The 20,080-nt window shown below is 34.4% G+C and overlaps 3 protein-coding genes across 3 annotated transcripts; 2 read left to right on the forward strand and 1 right to left on the reverse strand.

The window, feature by feature from the left end:
• The first annotated feature begins 607 nt into the window (after positions 1-607).
• LOC139891466 (26S proteasome non-ATPase regulatory subunit 13 homolog A) lies at positions 608-7,013 on the forward strand. The gene is made up of 6 exons (XM_071874435.1): positions 608-866; positions 3,252-3,698; positions 4,130-4,210; positions 5,739-5,935; positions 6,048-6,147; positions 6,550-7,013. Exons 1-6 carry the CDS (start codon positions 717-719, stop codon positions 6,733-6,735), a joined length of 1,161 nt encoding a protein of 386 aa, XP_071730536.1. The 5' UTR covers positions 608-716; the 3' UTR covers positions 6,736-7,013.
• Positions 7,014-8,228: 1,215 nt separating this feature from the next.
• LOC139891467 (uncharacterized) lies at positions 8,229-9,952 on the forward strand. Its single transcript, XM_071874436.1, has one exon. The coding sequence runs from the start codon at positions 8,317-8,319 to the stop codon at positions 9,715-9,717; it is 1,401 nt and encodes a 466-aa protein (XP_071730537.1). The 5' UTR covers positions 8,229-8,316; the 3' UTR covers positions 9,718-9,952.
• Positions 9,953-14,376: 4,424 nt separating this feature from the next.
• LOC139891468 (phosphomevalonate kinase, peroxisomal) lies at positions 14,377-19,745 on the reverse strand. The gene is made up of 11 exons (XM_071874437.1): positions 19,679-19,745; positions 19,333-19,369; positions 18,919-19,069; positions 18,385-18,479; positions 17,801-17,910; positions 17,660-17,712; positions 16,956-17,327; positions 16,421-16,525; positions 16,056-16,283; positions 15,860-15,982; positions 14,377-14,817 (listed from the first exon to the last, which is right to left on the reverse strand). The coding sequence occupies exons 2-11, from the start codon at positions 19,338-19,340 to the stop codon at positions 14,551-14,553; spliced, it is 1,512 nt and encodes a 503-aa protein (XP_071730538.1). The 5' UTR covers positions 19,341-19,369; positions 19,679-19,745; the 3' UTR covers positions 14,377-14,550.
• Between the last annotated feature and the right edge of the window lie 335 nt (positions 19,746-20,080).

A 20,080-nucleotide genomic window follows, 5' to 3' on the forward strand; every position in this document is an offset into this window, starting at 1 on the left:
ACTGAATCGAATTTGAATTCGATTTCGGTTCGGTTTTCTTTTCAAATATGAATTCTGTTTTTTGAATCGGTTTTTAGTTTTTTAAATTCTGTTAAACTAAAAACGAATTCAAAACCGAATTTGACTAATAATATATTAAATTATTAATTTCTATATCAAAAATCAATTTAAAACTCAAAATTGGAAACTAAAGTCATTTTTATGTTTATTTTATTAAATTGTAATCTTTTGGTTTTAACCGAAATCGAATCAAATTCAAATTCGATTTTTGGTGTGGTTTCAGTTTTAAAATTGAATTTGGTTTTCGGTTTGGTTTTTGGCTTCGGTCCCAAAAAAATTTAAATTTAAGGAAATCGAATCGAATAAATTGAGAACTGAACCGATGAACACCCTAATTTGTAGTTAAAGTTGAAAAAAAAGATTTAAAAAGTTAACAGTGAACATTTATGATGGAACAGATAATTTTTATTTTTTTTAGTTTTTCCTTAAAAAAATCCGTTTAAACTAACCATCCGTTAAATATGTTTACTTTGTTCCCATTTAATTTGTTACTTGATGCCCGGGGTCGTGGGTCGGGTCAAAACCAAATATTTAAATCAATAGAATTCATCCTTAAATCGACTTCTTGTTTCTTTGAGGAAAAGCAAACTATCAAACCACATAAAATTAGGGTTTATATTCAAATTCACTTCCGTAATCGTTGAATCAATCGGACGATGTCAGCCCTTCAATACCTAGATTCACTTCGTAATACTCACCCTGAACTCTCCGACTGGTACAATACGCTTGCCGATCTGTACCAAAGGAAGCTATGGCATCAACTCACCCTCAAACTCGAGCAATTTGTTGCGCTCGCTGTTTTTCAGGTATACTTCATCGTGAAATTGAGCTTATAGACTGTCTGTATTACTATATATAGGTTTAATTTTTATTCAATTGGAATGAAGATTTGAGCTTGTGTGCTGGAACTTTGACTTTGATGTATTTTCACCTAATTAGTATAAGTTTCTTGCACTTTATTTGATATGAGATATGTGAGTAGATGGAGAGTTGCTAATTTAATTAAATATTGGAATCAAATATGTATGTTGTGATAGAAGAGTGTTCACGTTGAATCTGATTGTAGTAAAAGCTTAGTTTAAAAAAACGCTCGAGGCGTACGTACTGAGGCGCGCCTCAGTACGATTTTCGAAATCTCCGTTTAGGAACGAACGCCTCAAAGGCCAATTAAAACGTACGCCTGAAATGGGAGATGCGGTCCGATTTTGGTATGAGGCGGTTCGCTTGAAGAGGCGTGCGCCTCATGTTCAAACGAAAGATCGGTGTCTAACTCTCTAATTATTAGGTCAACCCGCCGGTCAACGGCAATCAAACGGCGGTCAACGGCGTTGGAAAACTTAAAACTTGCTGGAAACGAGAAAAGATGAAGGAAAACAGAAAAAGAAAAAGAAGATGAGGGAGGAAGGAAGGATTTAGACCTGGTAACGTTGATGTTTCATTGAAAGAGAAGGAATAAGAAACATACCTGAGTCAGATTTAGACGGTGGTGGTGGCGCAGGTGGTGATGACGGCGGCGAAGATTGCGGCGATGGTCACTGTCGTTCGTTACCACCATTCAAGAATACACGTTCTTTTCTACTTTATTGAAATTTTTGCTCTTCATTTAGTTATAGGAAGGGAAGATAGAAAAGAAGCAGATCTAAATCTAGTCTAGTTTTTATCTACGGAGTATTATATCTTTATATATTTAAGATATTTTTATTTCTTTTTTCTTTTATCAAATATCAATTACAGCCCCTAAACTTTTATTAAATTTGAATAATAAGAACAAACTTAATATACACTAGTTCAACTTTAATAAAATGAAAATAACAGCCCCTATTATTAAAAGATATATATATTACTATTAAAAAGTCAATAAAAGTCAACTCCGCCTCGAACGTACGCCTCGAGGCTTACGCCTCGCCTCACAGAGGGAAAACGCCTTGAGGCACGTTTCTGTTTTTTTAAACCTTGAGTAAAAGGATATGAATAATGCTTTCTGAATGCTAGGGCTTAGATTGTGAATATTGTGTATATAGGGTGAGATTATGTGTGGTGAATGTACTGTGGTAGGGAATAATTTCTGGCCTTTTCTCACTTAAATGGAGTTTCCGGCATGGGATGGTGGGGTTGGTCTAAGGCATGAGGAAGGCAGAGTGATATTTCTATTCGACCTCTTTATCATAGGATAGTATCACCATCATACCCTCAAAATGTGACATTTTGTTGACATGGTGGTAGTGGTAAGAGAAGGAAATAGCTGTTCATTTTTTTTTTTTTTTTTTTTTTTTTTTTTTGTCTATGTGTTTTTTAAAGGTGTGTAGTATGTGTTTTTTGTTGGTTTTTATTTATGTAGTTAGAGAGATAAAGTGTCCGTTTGATTATAGGATTATAGGATTATAGGAATATAGATAGAGATATTAAGAGGTTGATCTAATTTGTTTTGTGCAAGTATTATAGATATATAAAGATACAGTAATCGAGTTTAGAATTAAGCTTATGAAGGAAAGAAGGTGCCTTGTAGTAATATACGAGTATTAGATATATTAGGTATGTATATATAGTATAAAATTATGTTAATTAATAAGGAAGGCTTTATGTTTATTAATAAACAACAAAGAGAGCATAATTACCTGAAGTCTCTGCATGCTTGATATATAATCTAGGAATATGGTCAATACTGCATTCAGTGTTTACTCATCTCGACCTCTGCCGAAAACTATGAAAATGGAAAATGGATCTGGCATGGGTAAGAAGACCCCCGCATCCTAATGTAATGCTGTTTATAAGTTGACTCTTTGAAACCTGAAAAGTAAAATATGTGGTTACTAAATGTGTAGTTCATGGCCTAGGTAGTCAGGAGAGGAGTTTCAATGCTTTAGTTTATGTCATTGAACTAAAGAATGGTGAATAGTTAAGACTTAAGAGTGATTGTATCTGTCAATAGTTCTGATTGTGTGCATAAAGCTCTCAAGAGACGTAGCATATCACGCATGTACTACTATATCTATTAAGTTCAAGAGACATTTAAAGTTCTGTAAAATATGCTTTGTTTTACCTTCTTTAATGTTATAGATATGTTCATTCTTGGTGATAATCTAGTAGAACATGTTGTCGGACATGTGAACTGTTTGCAAAATTAGGACTTTTTATTTTTATATTATCTATCTGCATTTTGGATCATGCAACTTACTTCTAATTTATTTCAGGCGGGTGATGCTCTCATACAACTCTATCACAATTTCATTACTGACTTCGAGACTAAGATCAACCTTCTCAAGCTTGCACATTTTGCTGTTATAGTTTCTCGCCAGTATTCAGAAAAAGAAGCTGCGATCAGCTATCTTGAAGGGGTGATTGAAAAGCTTCGAGCTACAAAAGAGACGCGTATAGAGGAGCCAATTCTTTATATTAAGATGCAAATAGCCGTCTTTAATCTTGAGAAAGGAGATCAAAAGGAGTGCAAAAATCTGCTTGAAGATGGCAAAAGTACCCTTGATAGCATGACTGATATTGACCCATCTGTTTATGCTAACTACTATTGGGTGTCATCCCAGTACCATAAATCTCGCCAGGAGTTTGCCGAATTCTACAAGAACTCGTTACTTTATTTGGCCTACACCTCCGTTGAGTCCCTTTCAGATTCGTTTAAGCTGGTATGTTCTTATATCCACTAAAAGGTTATCCTTCCATTTAGTGTGATAAGTAATTAGTAATTCTATCAGGATATCACAAGTCTCCTTTTAGATGAGGATTATTAATTGTTTTTTTTTGTTAAGTTAGGGTTCTTAGTTTTACTTTTACATAAAGAAAAGTTATCAATTTTTCTTAACTTATTTATTAAAGTTGATTATATTGGGCACCGTTGCAGTGTGTCTTTCTTCTTAAAAGTAGGTATGAGATCCAGCTTCCTCTTCCGACAAACCTTTTTTGTTAGATATTTAAAGTTCGAAAGTGTTTATCGTAGTCGGGACTATCTTATACCTCTTATGAAGATATTAATATTTTTGCCCCCTAATTGACTGAATAAAATTAGCGATTCTTTTTTCAGTTTTGTATCTCACTGTTTTATGTTTTATTTTTTTAGGATCTTGCGTTTGATCTATCACTGTCTGCTTTGCTGGGAGACAACATTTACAACTTTGGAGAATTGCTTGCACATCCAATAGTGAGTTCATCTCATTACCTTTTGACATGGCCTTTTCTCTTGTTCTGTAGTTTACAGCATGCTTACCTTTACTTTAAGCTCCCTTTTGATTTTATTCAAGCTATATCTGTTACATTATGTCAGCCTGTGGGGGCTGGGCCATAGTTAGTGAAGGCCTGGTGCGATGACAAAAGTTAGCCCCGTATGCTATTATTATATGTATTTATACTAATATGAGAATGAGAAAAATGTAAAACAAAAGAAGGGGCCATTTGTGATTTTATGGGAATAGGGAATCTGCAATTGGAAAAAGAAATATTGGGCCAACAGTGGATGAGCTAGAGCTAAATAATTTGTTTTACATGGACTATAAAATGGGCCCCATATGATGATTAGGCCCTGCTCAACTGCCTATGTTTGAACGATGCCAAAGGTTGGGCCTGTAGTATACACAAAGATAACAATAACAATACCCAATCCCACGTATGTGGGAATTAGAGGATGTTAGATCCAATATGTAAGTTTGTATTCCTGCTATCCAGAAAGTACACACATTTGGTTTCTAATTTTATAAAATAAATCAAAGATGGTCTCCACAAGTATTCGAAGTAATTGTGGTGGAATCACATTTGTTGGTTGCATACACATACACTTGAATATCTTGATTATTCAGATACTTAAATGCCTAAATTGTAGACTCTAGGTTCTTCATATACATAAGAAAAAATTACTTAAATCCCCTTTAAGTTCGCCCCATATCTCACTGGCAGTCCTTATATGAACATTAGTTATGCTGATCTTTCTTTTAACACTTGCTATGCCAATAGTCCTTTAGACCTAAAAATGACCATTTGTGTAGTTTTTTACTCTCTAAGTTACACTTTTATCGTCGTCAACAATTTTAATTAGAATAAACAACGCTAACTAAAGGAGTACTGCGTAACAAGTTTTAAAAGAAAGGATAGTTAGTTATAAGGTTTATAAGACTAGTTGTAACGGTTCCAATTGGGGGCGTGACCAATCCTAGGTGGCAAGCAAGCAACACCAATTTATGGTGTATTGGGGCATTGTTTGGGCATGCGTTGCCCTGCAACGGAAGAAGCAACGGCATTGTTGCAAGTTTTTATTTTTTATTTAATTTAAAATTATTATTTTTATCCCCTTTTAATACTTAACCCAATTATATTTTAACACATCATCACAATACTCCTAACCCACACCATAAACCCACACCACCACTACTTCACACAAACAACCCACACGTCCTAGTTATCAAAAAGCAACCCACGCCCCCAACCACTACAAATGGTCTAACTAACTATCCTTGCTTTAAAAAGGACGATTTGTGTAATTTTCTATATGTTTAAAGTTTCACCTGTTCTTTTAAGGGTTCTGTAAATAAATGACTGAAGCTAAGTGCACAATAATTCATTGAGAAAATATTCTTTTACTATCCCGAAAGCATCTATACATCATTTTAGCACTACGGAACAGATATTAGTAATGAAATTTTTTTCCTGAAAATATTCAATTTGTATGCTGTATGCAGATAAAAAGTCTGATAGGGACGAAGGTTGAATGGCTATACTACATTCTTGAAGCATTCAACTCAGGGGATCTTGTTCGCTATCAAGAGCTATGTCGTGTTCATGCTGCATCTCTTAATGCCCAGCCTGCTTTGGTGGAAAATGAAAAGAAGCTTCTAGAAAAAATTAACATTCTCTGCTTGATGGAAATCATCTTCAGGTTTATATTTCTTCTTAAATTCTTTGCATCTTCTGACTCAAAACTTTGGGTACAGATTATCGCAAATTATCTGAACTGCCCAAATTGTTTCTAATATGGCTGTTGTTTGCAGTCGACCATCGGAAGACAGAACCATTCCATTGAGTATCATTGCAGAGCGCACAAAACTGACTGTTGAAGATGTTGAATACCTTCTCATGAAGAGTTTATCTGTAAGTGATTGTTTTTTGGAAAAATTTAGTCATGGATAAAGGTGGTAATTTTCAACCATTTACCTGAGAATGGGTCGAATCAGGTTTCAATGGGTTCAAACGAGTCAAAAGTTGCTCGAAGTGTATATCAAATTATCAATGCATAAAACCTTCATACATCATTTTAGACAAAATTATGCGGATAGTCCCTGTGGTTTACCCAATTTTTCACGCCTAGTCCCCGAACTTTTTCTGTATTGGTAGTCCATTCAAGAAAATTTACAACTTAAAGGACTGCCAATGCAAAAATAGGTTCAGGGACCACTTGTGAAAATTTGGGTAAACCACAGGGACTATCATATCCGCGTAATTTTTGTCGTTATTTACTTCAAGTTGTATAACTTTTGACTGTTGATGTTACAGGTGCATCTTATTGAGGGGATAATTGATCAAGTTGAGGGAACGGTTTACGTGTCATGGGTGCAACCTAGAGTTTTGGGTATAAGTCAAATAAAGTCTTTGCGTGATCGGCTAGACGGGTGGGTTGGGAAAGTACACACGGCTTTGACATCTGTTGAAGCAGAAACACCTGATCTAGTTGCATCCTAAAGTCCTTTCGTAATCACTTGTCATCATCTCATGTTTGTAACTCTCATGAAAGCCATAAGAATAGCCTGCTGCTGTGTCGTTAAAGATGAAGTTGTTAGTGTTGAGGTTATTTTGGGCGAATTCTATGTAAGATACCTATTCATTTTCGTTTTTTCAAGGAGTTTATCTTTGAAAGAAGACTCTTCTGTTATGTACTTTAATTTCTGTTTTTGACTTTTGGTTGGAGTTTCTTATCGATTAATGCTACTATCTTCAAGCAGAAAAAATAGTTCTTGTTCCATGACTTTTTTTTTACGAAAATATTGCTCATCACACCAATTGATATTGATATTGATATTGATAATTGATAATAGTTCTATAAGCTATTATGCTTTTAGGGCCTTTTTCCTTTTAAAACTCCCGGAGGTTAATTCTCAAGCTTTTATATAGTATGTGTTATTGTGACATTGTGTATATTAAGAGCACGAGGTTGTACGTAGTCCTTGCACCAAGGTCCATTTCGGTGTCTAATACGGACTTCGAGATTGATTGACGGTGATATGGGTGGAGGTGTTCCCAGTGTTCATTTATAATTTTTTTAGTTTTTAAATTAAATTTTAGTATGTTTAAATTAATTATTATTTTATGTTTAAATAAATTTCGAAGAAACATCATCATCTAGCAGGTTTAGTTTATAGTTTGTGAAGGAGTCATGGAAAAAACTCGAAAAAGACGACATTTTGTGATTAAATCTATAGATAAATAAAGTGGTAATTTAAATATTGTAGAGAGAAAGTGATGAATAAAAAGATATAATTTGAGAAAAATGAGAAAAAATGGTGTAGTATAAACACCAAAAACTAGCCGTTAAACGGTTAGATTTTTGAAAAAGCAAATGGCAACGGACGTTTCATCCACCGTCGCAGGTTCGACCAGTGACCACCGACGGCACACAGTTGGGGGCGGGTATAACTGTGTAGAAGATGAACGCGTGGGTGGTTAAGTTCACTGAAACATATATATATATATATATATATATATATATATATATATATATATATATATATATATATATATATGCACGGGAAATATAGTTTTATAACATGAACATCATAAATGTTAGAGCATCATATAAAATCGTTTGCCGGAAATTTATGTTTGACCAACACTGTGATCGCATAACTTTCATTCATATTTGGCATTACATGTTATTGAAGTGTCGTAAGAAATTGGGTAAACACAGTAGAATATATTTGTAGTGTTCATCTTATTTGGAAAGACCTAATATTTGCACAAATGTACGGCAATTAATCGGGGGTTATTTCATGACAGTCCTACATTTTCTTTGATCTCTCTAAATTACTATCGATAGTGAAATTTGAACATAAACTTTTTAAGATATTATGATACCAACGCCAGTCTATCTGAATTAAAAATGTATATTTTGATTTCTCTTTTTGACTGAACTTAAAAAAAATTATACAGTAGTCCATAAAAGAAAATTTGGAAAATAAGGGAATAAAATTATTCTTTTTGGTTAAATATATAGATCTGTCGTCGCCTCCGCTTAAACCCTAAACCACCGCAACCATTTCACCGGAGATGGAACCCAACCCCCAACTTCTACAGCCACCTACAGCCATCACTACCACTACCGAACAAACCAAACCACCGCCACGTCAGCCAAAACGTTTCATCAAAAACCAAATCCCTGATTCAATAACCAACAACCCAGCTTTAAACGCCGCCATCAACCTCCTTCCTTCCAACTACAATTTCGAAATACACAAATCTATATGGCGCATCAAGTCCACGTCCTCCAAGCGCGTTGCTCTCCAGTTCCCCGAAGGCCTGCTCATGTACTCCTTAATCATATCTGACATCATCACCACTTTCGCTGACGTCGACCGCTGTTTCGTCCTCGGTGACGTCACTTACGGCGCGTGTTGTGTAGACGATCTCTCCGCCGCCGCACTGGACGCTGATCTGTTGATTCATTACGGCCACAGCTGTCTCGTTCCGGTAGATAACACTGTCATCCCCTGTTTGTACGTTTTCGTCGATATTAAAATTGACGTTAATCGGTTAATTGATACTGTTAAGTTGAATTTTGGTAATGAAATTGATTCGAAACAGTTTATTATAGCTGGAACGATACAGTTTGCTACTGCAATTAGAGCGGTTAAATCTGAATTAGAAGTGTTAGGGTTTAAGGTTTTGATTCCGCAATCGAAGCCGTTATCGGCTGGTGAAGTGTTAGGGTGCACGGCACCCAGTCTATCACTGAGTCAGTTCGATAAGGATCGTGAGGTGGTGTTAGTATTTGTAGCTGATGGTAGGTTTCATTTAGAAGCGTTTATGATCGCAAACCCTAAAATTAAGGCGTTTAGATATGATCCGTATATCGGTTCTCTGTTTCTAGAAGAGTATGATCATAAAGGAATGAAAGAGAATAGAATGAATGCGATATTAAAATCACGAACTGCGAAGAATTGGGGGATCGTGTTAGGGACTTTAGGAAGACAAGGGAATCCGAGAATACTCGATAGATTAGAAAAGAAAATGGGCGAGAAAGGTTTATCGTGGACGATTGTGTTAATGTCTGAGCTTTCTCCTACTAGAATTGCTTTGTTTGGTGATTCGGTTGATGCTTGGATTCAAATTGCTTGCCCTAGGTTGTCAATTGATTGGGGGGATGCGTTTGTTACGCCGTTGTTGACACCGTTTGAGGCGGAAATTGCTCTCGGTGATCTTCCTGGTTGGTGGGAGAAGAAAACGGTGGTTAAAGATGGTTCTGAATTGAATTCAGGTTGTGATAATGGTGGTGGATGTTGTCGAACGACTGAAAGTTGTTGTGGTACTAAGGATAGTGGATTGAAGTGTATTGAAGAGAATGGTGTTGATTATCCGATGGATTATTATGCTCAGGATGGTGGAGAGTGGAATTCTTGTTACTCGAAGAAGCCAACGCGCCGTACACGTAGAAATAGTGTCTTGAAGTGATTTGTTACTGAAGTATGTATTTGTTGCTTTAATATCTGTAACGGTAATTTGGTGTTTACAATTTGATGTGGTTTTACTAGCAAAATGCAATTGAACAGTTTTTTCTGTTATTGAACAACTGTCTGGCTCTAGCTGTTAACTTCACTGGTGCAAATAAAAAACCATGTATGATTTTGAGATAAGCTGATCATGTGATATCTGATGATTGGTCATGAATAGACGAATAGTTACAAAGTTCCCTACGATGGTCATCAGATTAAATCACGCATAAAGCACAAATGAATCGATCATAAACTTCTGCGTGCCTTCAGATTAGCACTTCACTTGTATTCTCCTTTTTTTAAAAAAAAAAATATATATATAATGTTGTTTGATGATATTGCCTCTCGTATTATGCCATTCGATTAGATATAAAATTGAAGAATCGATAATGGAAGGACCTTATAGCTCAAATTTCTTTCAATCAGTTCTCCTAAAAAAGTCATTTGGTACTTTAATGTAGAGGTGCACAAACTGGATATTTTACGGGATCTGGATATAAAAAACCGGTTTTTTGTCTGGTTTTTTCGTAACTGGTTATGGATCCAGTTCTGTTCTCGGCGTCGGTTTTTTTTCGGATTTTTTTCCGGAATCGGTTATTTTCGGTCCTTGACCGGATTTTTCAGATTTTTTTTTCAGACTAGGATACGATTTTTTCGGTTCGATTTTTTAACGTTTAAACAACAATAATTTACTACTATAAACAAAAGTTATAACGCCTAACACAATAAATAATACAAAATAACAACATTTTTATTTATACCTCTTATAAATAATATAAATAACAAAACTTTTATTCGAACGTTACAATTATAATATATGCAAAAGTTAATACATTTTGAGCTTCGGCATGATCATCACCCGATAATGTAATAGTACTAAAGTATACCGAGCTTCGGCATTGTCATCAACTGTTATGTCGGGTCTTTGTTTTCGCTACAAATCTTGCCGAAGAGCTTCGGCGTCGTATTTAAATATCAAACCATCCGGGCCAAGTGTTTGTTGTGTCGGGTCTTTGTTTGCGCTACAACTTTTTTCAATATGTTATCTTAACGTACTATTACCGAAACACCTAGGAACTTCGAACATTGTATACAGCGAGCTCTTTCGTGACCATCGTTCATTATACACAATTCGAATTTAGACCAAGACATTTTCGCTTTGTTTCTTTTTTGTAACTAATATCTGCCATGGTGTAACCTCGTGAAGATGTTCCAACAGGAGCGAAAACGAAAGCAGAAAGTTGTGAATTATCCATTATAGGATGTAGAGATTAAAGACTGATCATAGTGTAATTAGAGAGTATTTAAAGAGTTAGAAAGAAATTTGAGAGTCTATGTTGGTGCATTTTCAACCAAAACACTACCATATATTTATAATAGACAATTTTGTCGATGGTCCCTGAACTTTGTATTAAACATCGCAGGTGACCTTAAACTATTTTTTCGACTTCGTTGAACCCGATCTTTTATGATATTTTATGGATGACCCTGAACTTAACGATCGTTAGTATTTCTCCGTTAACTCAACATATATGCAAAGCATGTGAGAGTAAATATGTCATTTTAATTTGTCTCCTTCATGACCTTCATCTTTATCCCAAAAGTATGAACTAACAACGCACCATATTATCATATATTTAAGTAACATGCTTCTTTTATAACAAGTCACATGCTTCTTTTTATTATCAGCAACATTTGAAAATATTTTAGTGTAGTTGATGCGGAAATAACATATTATCAACTGGGTGTTTACAAATTACAATATTGTCATATATAGATAGATAGTCCTTAGAGATACGAAAATAACACAAATCTTGTAAAGAATGAAGTATCAAGACGAAAAGATCAAGTAGATCTGCTACAGACCACCACCGAAAAATGTACAATGTCGGAAAATGGTTGATGTCGTCATGCTAATCGATGAACCCGAACCATACACCGTAGATGCTGTTGCTATTCTTCTATTTAAGTGATAAAAATGAAAACTTTATGCTGTTAGTATTCTTTTGTTTAATTTGAATTTCTAAATGGTTTTAAAATGGAATTGGTTTCTAGTGGGGTTATAACCATGGGCGGATTCAATGTAGTGCAACTGGGGTCACCCGCCCCCGGTGATCGAAATAATTTCAATAATATTTTATTATATACTTAAAATAAAAACTGTACGGTGCTATACGGATATAAAACAAATAGGAGAAATCTTAAAGAAGAAGTTCATTAGCTCACTTGGTTAGAGTGGACTCTATCTATTACATGGTTGCAGGTTCGAGACCTTGCAAAGTCATTTTTACGACTGAATTTTTCAGTTTGGCTCATTTATACCTCCATTACAGTCCAAAACAACTCGAAATGGGTCGAAATAAATAAACGTCACAAACCGACGATAACTTCAAGCGAACCCAACGGAGCCAAAATCTCTAGTCTAAACTAGCAAACTAAGATAGAACACTAGAATTACACAAAGCAAATTCTAAAACAAAACAAACATAGACCATCTTTAAACAAAACATTCAAAAAGCTCTTTTATTTATGTATAATAACTAGGTGTTTTTCTAGTATTTACTCATTTGGTTACAACATGATCCTATAACTACAAGGTCTTAGGTTTGAGACTTACAAGTGTCATGTTTCAAAAAAATAAAAAATAAAAAATTTGCCCCGTTAAATTTTTTTCCTGGATCCGCCACTGGTTATAACGTGTATCTTTACGTTCCATGAGGTTCTAGTAGGTTTATAAACTGGATGAGGATGAATTATAAAGTCGATTTATACAAATATTTAATTAATAAAGTTAGGGTTTATAATTTTGAGATCATGATGATAAATGTGAGATGATTAAATTGGAGGTGATAATGAAAAAGTTAAATGGAATAAACGTGAAAAAGACAACACTACCCTCACATGCTTTGCACATGTGTTAAGTTAACGGAGAAATACTAATTATCTTTAAGTCCAGGGTCATCCATGGAATATCATAAAAGATCGGAGTTAACGAAGTCAAAAATATAGTTTAAGGTCACCTGCGATGTTTAGAACAAGTTCAAGGACCATTGACAAAATTTTGTCTTTATAATATACATTGCGGAGGTAAAATGGTCAAAAACATTTAAAAAAAAATAAAGGCCAGGAAATTAAAAATAACGACTAGTTTTTGAGTGGAACGGATTCGGATCCGGATAAAAACAGTATCGGATAAAATCCGGTTTTTATCCGGTTATTTACGGAATCCATATCCGACCGGATCTCGGATCCGGATCCAATTTTTTGAGAACCGGTTTTCGATAGATCTAGTTTCGAATTTGTTTTCAGATCGGATCATGTCCGGTTTTGTTTTGCACCTCTACTTTGATGTGACTAAGTTCTAAGATCCCATGTGAATTTTTGAACCTTAACTACCAGTTAGACATAAACAAAGCTATTACCGTACAAAACTTCTTTTTTTCTTCGAATATAATATATAATACTAACTAAAATTATAAAAATAACGAAAGTTTTCGTCATTAAATTAAATTAAAGAATGAAAACAATCATACAAAATAGAGCTGATCCAACGAAACTCTTGTAAGTCACTATATTGAGATTATAAAGTTCAATTTTTTTTGCTAATATATATCCTATAGCTTAAGTTTTGGATGTTTTTAAAACGAATTGTTGTTTTTGTAAATTATAGATAGTAGATACAACCCGAAGAAGATCATTACTACTGAAAAATATTTGACTTGAAGAGAAAAATAATGTATTTCTTTTTGTAAATATGCAAAAACATGCAAGAATTGAATCAATGCCATTGTCTAGTTCTCAAACTCTTTCTGCACAAGCGATCTTATCTTAAATTGTGCCTTCTCTAATTGGTGCAGTATGTAGTTTTCGAACAAATCGACAATCCAAATTCTTACGAATTCAACCAATGCTTAGAGGGCATATCAAAGATATGAATCTAGAAACAATTATAATTATAATGTTATATATTGATATATATATCAAATGCTTGATATTGGATTTCAGTCAAACAATTCACCTATCAATCACTTCTGAAAAGGTATTCTATTCTTCTTGTTTACTCCAAATAAAAGAAGGAATGCAGTTTCATGGACGTGTTTTCATGAACGGATTCGAAGACAATTTGTTTGTGCTCACCAGTTTGATAAGTATGTATGCAAAGTTTAGTAAAATAATACAATCTTTTTCGGTTTTAAATCAACTGAATAACTTTGACAGAATTTTGGCTACTTGGATTGCACTTGGCTCATGCTAGTAAGGAAATGTAGAGTGAATGCCTAAGCCTGTTTGAAGCGTTGACTAGTCAAAATTGTTGGACAGCTGAGGATAGTGTGTTAGTTAGTGTCCTATCATCACGCACCAATTCGGGTGACTTAGATAGTTAGATTTAAAAGGTCAACACATGGTTTTGCGATAAGTCAGAAACTCACAATCCTAATGTGACACTATGTAGCTTTGACTCGAAGAAATATTGGTCAAAAGGGGTTGATCAAAATACCTGGTTTTTAGCTTTATTCAAGTTAAAAGAACGTTTATATCGAATGACAAAATGTGGGCCCGTTGAGAAGCAGTATCTGGCATGATTTACCAGATGGAATGGCAGAGCATAAAAGGCTCAAGATTTATTTAAATTCAATGTTCAATCTCAACATAAATATTATACTTATGTGTTACAAAATACAACAATAAAACTGCTTTTATTCTTCTCCAAAAAATTCACCATATCTTTACTCTCAAGATAATCAACATTAAGGTGGTAATTAAGTTGAATAAATTAAATAACAAACGCACGTCACTCGATCCTAACTGAAGATATACCTGAAGTGATTTGATTAGTTCGTGGATCAGCATTCTCGATACAAACACCACGAGGATCTTCTCTTACAAGCAACGCCAGAACATTGTGCGAACTCCATGCTTTAGTCAAGTTATTGCCTGAATCTCCTAAAGTAACTGCAAATACAGCATCAAATCCCCCTGCTCCAGGAACACCTGCTAACAGTACTCCAGGCATATTCATGGTGGCATCCAAAAGCTCTGTTTGTGATTCAGGTTCTATCTGCAAATTCCATATTCCATATATAATTGATATAATCAAACAAAATCAATCCGAACACTATGTCTGTGAATCCTCAATTCATCATGTGAAAAAAACATACAATATGGTACATTTTGTATAAGTTGGAGATATTGAACTATAAAAATAAGAGTAACTTATACTGATAGTCCTTATAATTTAGATGAAATTACACCAATCATTCTTCTCTTTTGAAAATTACACTGATAGTACCTGTGGTTTTCATGAAATTATACCAGTTGTTCTTATCTTTTGAAAATTACATTGATCGTCTCTGACTTACCTAAAAGTGTACGTTAATGGTCCCTGATTTACTTAAACCGTGTGTTGATTGTCCCTCCTATTAACGCGCACTTTGAATACGTCAGGATCATCAACATACACTTTTAAGTAAATCAGTGACAATCGATGTAATCTTAAAAGATAAGGACGATCGATGTAATCTTAAAAGATAAGGACGATTGATGTAATTTTATGAAAACCACATAGACGACTACAGATAGAGAACAGCCCAGCCCACCCAACCGAAGCCCATTTAGTGTAGGGTTAATATATATATAGCAGTTGTGCGGCTTCAGTTATAGAGGTGTATGAGATTGGTAGTCGGCCTTTTTGGCTTGGGTAGGATAAATGCTTTGAGTTTTTTCTCTGATTTTAGGCAGGCAGTGAGCATCCAAGTTGTGGTTTGCCTCTGAATTTTCTATCTTCCATCAATAATACAAGTATTCAACTATTTGCATCTTCATCCGTTCATCATTTCATCATCTCTGTATTCATATCAATCATTTATTAAGTTTATAATTAATTACCTGTTGCTGCTGCTATTATAATTCATAACCTCTGCTGTAATTTCTATTTTTAACGACTGCCGTGCACTAGTAAATCAATCAAGGACGATCGGTGTAATTTCCAAGAAATAAGGACGAATGATGTAATTTCATGTAAACCACAAGGACTATCGGTATAACTCGAAAATAATAATAACAAATAATTAAATTTATTATCAAATAAGGAGAGAATTTACAGGTATTCCTGCAGCCAACCCCATAAACTTCATGTGACGCCTGATGTTAAGCATGGCTTCCCTTGCTCCAAATAAAGCTTTCACAATTTCTTGGCTGATTGCCTCACTGGCTTGCTCGATCCACTGTCATTATGCAACACGTGCTTTTAATATCCGATAAAATGAATAAAAAATTTTATAACAATCTGTGAACTACCTTTTCTGGTTGGTTCAGGCTGCAGTAGTAGATAACACCTTTATACGTTTCCCAATGTTGTTCTGCTAATTTACTTAACAGATTTAATTGTGCTTCAAGTGTCATATTTGCCTCCGATAACTGTTTCCACGTGTCTAACGACTTTTGTGGGTCTGATTTTTGCCAATTTTTTACAGCACCAACCATAGATGGAGTCGATGATCCTCCGGTACCTGGTTCACCTAGTAACTATAATTTGCAAGATGTATTAGAAAACTATATATATTTTTACAAGACACCTTAGACATCTATTGATACGTGCTTGTTAAAAACAAACGAATGTATGTATTAAATTAACAAATCCTTGAAATGACTCAGCCATTTACCAGATTCATTAATGGAGGTAATGAAAATTTAGTCCTCTCATGATCCCATTTCCCCTTTAAGATATCGGCAACCACTTCTTCAAGTGGCAGAGCCCTTAATGCATTCTACAACTCAGAAAGATAAAGTGAGAAGACAATTTGAATTTGTAAAACCAAATATAATATAATTGTTATTGAATTCAGTTAATATATAATATATAAAAGGGTAATTGGATTTACATTTTGTAACTTGAAGTGCAGTAATCACTTCTTTAATGATTGGATACACAGATTCAGCTTCTAATTTTAAATTTATCAAAATCTTTAATACTAACTGCAACAATGACTATCCAAGGATGATATAACATTTTATCTTTTAGGAGAAAATACCTTCCCCTAATTCATAAAAATATATCTTTTTCTTTTTTCATTTAATCTCTTCATTCTTAAAATTAATCTGAATCTGCCAACTACTTAAATATATTAATTATCTTATTCTGACAATATTAAACAACACACACACACACACACACACACACACACACACACACACAACCTGAGCAGAAGATATAACTTCGGGTGAAAAGCGAACGTAACGGTGACTTCCATAAACAGCTGAACTAACATCAAACCCACTGCCAACTTTTCCCTGAGCCATACAATGAGCAGTTTGTGCTACAATATGCACCACATCCAAATTTTCTTGATGTTGGGCCCCACTATACGAACTGAGATCGACAACTCCTAGGTAATTAAGTAAAGCAGCAACCACAGCTGTTGTCATAGCTGCAGATGAACCCAGCCCAGTTTTTGCAACTTCAGGCCTTGAATTCTGACCGTTTGACTCTTCAGAGTTAAACGTTATTGAAGTAAAGGGCGGGAGCGATGCTAACGATTCCGGCGTTAATGGGAGGCCAAGTGCTTCAATCTATACGATAATAAGAAACAGAGAATTATTTGACAGATTTATTAGTTGTCTTAATGGTAACAAGAATTATAATTTGAAAAAAATACACTATTGGTTCCTCATGTTTGTAAAAGGTTGCACGATAGCCATTTACGTTTATTTTTGATGTGGTTGGACATTCAACTATGCAAATGTTTCGTGTTTACAGAAACTTGCACACTAGCCATTTATAGTGAACATATATGGCTAGCTTGCAATTTTTTGTAAACACGAGGGACCAACCACGTAAGTTTTTCTTATAATTTTCCAAAGACAACGGAGGGTTCATGGGCTTAAATTTGTTATATTAAAACCTGATTCCGGTAGGAATAGAAGTCATTTCCGCCTAAAATGGTGATGTCAAAACCTGTGCAACTAATTGCATATTAGACAGTAAAATGGTAGATATTAATGTAAAAACTCCGTAGTCTTAAGTTATGAACGTAAAAACTTACCTCGCAAAAGAAGTTTCTGCAGTTGATCCTTCTTGTCGTTATCGACCGTTGCGCAAGCTGCTGCAACGGCATATTGCACTGCATATTCCACAAAAGGGTTTCTTGTTTCACTGAGAAAAAGAAGCCAAAACGTGTGATAGATGCATTAGAGGATACAATACAAATTTTCTAATTGAGCTTCCACACATAATACATAATGAATGATTTTCCATAATGAGTCGAATGGGCCAAATCAAAGGATTTAGAAAAACAAAAATTGAGTCGGTCAATTTAGTTGAACGGTTGAAATCGCCTATAAGTGTATTTATAATGCTTACAACCTTCATTATCATACTTGAAGCATTAACTATCGATTAAGAAGAGAAAAAAGCAGATAAAAGAATGTTTGATGTTCAACACTTCAACCCAGCCTGTACTAAAAGAAAACTTGTTTCAACGTGTGACACAACCTGCCTGACCCACCCAATCTTCCAAACAGAGAGTGGGTCAAGAATTTAACACATTAAACACATAGAGTTACATTCAACACCTAATTTTTAAATGAAAGGATGCAAAAAGGAACATCATTCGGTAATAATACTTGCCCAGAGGTGCACTGAAGAGTTAAGTGCTTTAGTGACATTTTGTAAGTAGTTTCTCGGTTCATTTGTGGAGAAGTTAACTTCAGATCTGTCCAAGACTGAAAGTTGACAAGAAAAAAAAAATGAAAAGTGTATAATGAATCAGATACCCAAAACGTTAAAAGTCAGTTAATCACTAAAATTTGAACATCTAAAAATCAACTACAGTTTTACAATAGATATATACATCAACATCAGCCTAGTATATTGAAATGTAACACGTGGAGCTGATAGAACTACATAAGCAACTAGTTTCCAAATCTCAGTTATTATCTATTAGCCTTGGTTTGCTTTAAATGACAGTTTTACAACTATATACATATGGGAAGAAAAAATGTTACTTTGGCGATCTTTAAAATGTTGACGTATGTAAAACTATCACGTGACGGGTAAATGGACAAAGCATATAATAAAAAATGAAATCACATAACTCATATAGTTGAGAGCTGAATGAGGTGATCAAATTGAACACTAAAGTTGAATAAAATAAGTACACACCCAAAGCCAGCACTCTGGTCTAAGTTCATCATAAAGTGGCTTAACAATTGCATAAAATCGAGCATTGGTACTTAGTACAATTCCAGCATTAGGCCTTTCCAGAACCAAGTAACCTCCTGTGATCAAAACCTTCCCAGGAGCAGATGCAATCCTAATAGAATAGAAATAGAATTAAAAGAAAAGATTAATAATAATAATAATAATCGCACAAACCGAATCCACCTCGTATAAGCTAGTTTCTTGATCCAAAGTTCATGTTAAAATTCTTGAGTTTACAACAAAAAGTTTGTAACTTTAAGATAATTTGAAGATTACAATCTCGAAAATCCTGACACCAAGTTAAATTTTTGCAAAATAAAGATGGGAGCATGGTTAAAACTAACAACTTTAACTAACTAGAAATAAAAGACTTACACTGACATTTCTTCTTGTATGTATGTTCCAACCCCAGCTGTTATTACGAGTAAGATTTCAAAAACAAAAATCAATTAATCAATCAATGATAGATCCAACTTATACATTACTGATATCAGTTTTGTTACAAAATATCACAATTAGTCAAACGAAGTTGCCAACTTTGAATGAGATTACAATTGAGAAGCATAAATTGGACTTGTGTAAGATATAATAATAGTATAATTTGAAGACCCTTTAGAGTTTAAGATTGAAATTGATCACGGAACTAATAAAGTTTGAATCTTGATTGACAATAATAATTAGAATTAAAAAGTAAATCAATGAAGCGATGTTAATTTTTTACCTGTAAAATAAAAGGAGCAGATGATAGAGTCGTGTGCAATCAGTGAGTCAGTAATGTGTTGGTAGAGTTGAAGGTAAACAAGAGAAGAGAGCCTACTGGATTTACTTGATATTTATACTGGATCAATGGGCTACTTTATTTCTTGTTTGTTTGGGCTTTTCTTATCCAAATATTTTTTTAAACTTTTTTAATAGCCTGCCTCTCTCTTAGACTACTTGTCTACTTGTTATAATGGTAAGAACAAGATAAAGGGTGCGCGCTTCGCAGCTGAAAATTGCCAACGATTACTTTGCCGGCGATTCATTACAAACATAATCTACATAGTAAAGTATTTAACGGTTACACACATATCAACAGTTTGAGTTGTAATTAAAAACATAAAAACATGTCATTCCGTTTTTT

This window comes from Rutidosis leptorrhynchoides, chromosome 2 (genome assembly GCF_046630445.1).
Source record: "Rutidosis leptorrhynchoides isolate AG116_Rl617_1_P2 chromosome 2, CSIRO_AGI_Rlap_v1, whole genome shotgun sequence".
NCBI lineage: Eukaryota > Viridiplantae > Streptophyta > Magnoliopsida > Asterales > Asteraceae > Rutidosis > Rutidosis leptorrhynchoides.

Coding starts and splice junctions, on each gene's coding strand:
- LOC139891466 (XM_071874435.1), top strand. CDS start 717: ATGTCAGCCCTTCAATACCTAGATTCACTTCGTAATACTCACCCTGAA. Junction 4,211..5,738: donor AATTGCTTGCACATCCAATA/GTGAGTTCATCT, acceptor TGCTGTATGCAG/ATAAAAAGTCTGATAGGGAC. Junction 5,936..6,047: donor TTGATGGAAATCATCTTCAG/GTTTATATTTCT, acceptor TGTTGTTTGCAG/TCGACCATCGGAAGACAGAA.
- LOC139891467 (XM_071874436.1), top strand. CDS start 8,317: ATGGAACCCAACCCCCAACTTCTACAGCCACCTACAGCCATCACTACC.
- LOC139891468 (XM_071874437.1), bottom strand. Junction 17,713..17,800: donor GCAGAAACTTCTTTTGCGAG/GTAAGTTTTTAC, acceptor TTAGTTGCACAG/GTTTTGACATCACCATTTTA. Junction 14,818..15,859: donor GGTTGGCTGCAGGAATACCT/GTAAATTCTCTC, acceptor TGGAATTTGCAG/ATAGAACCTGAATCACAAAC.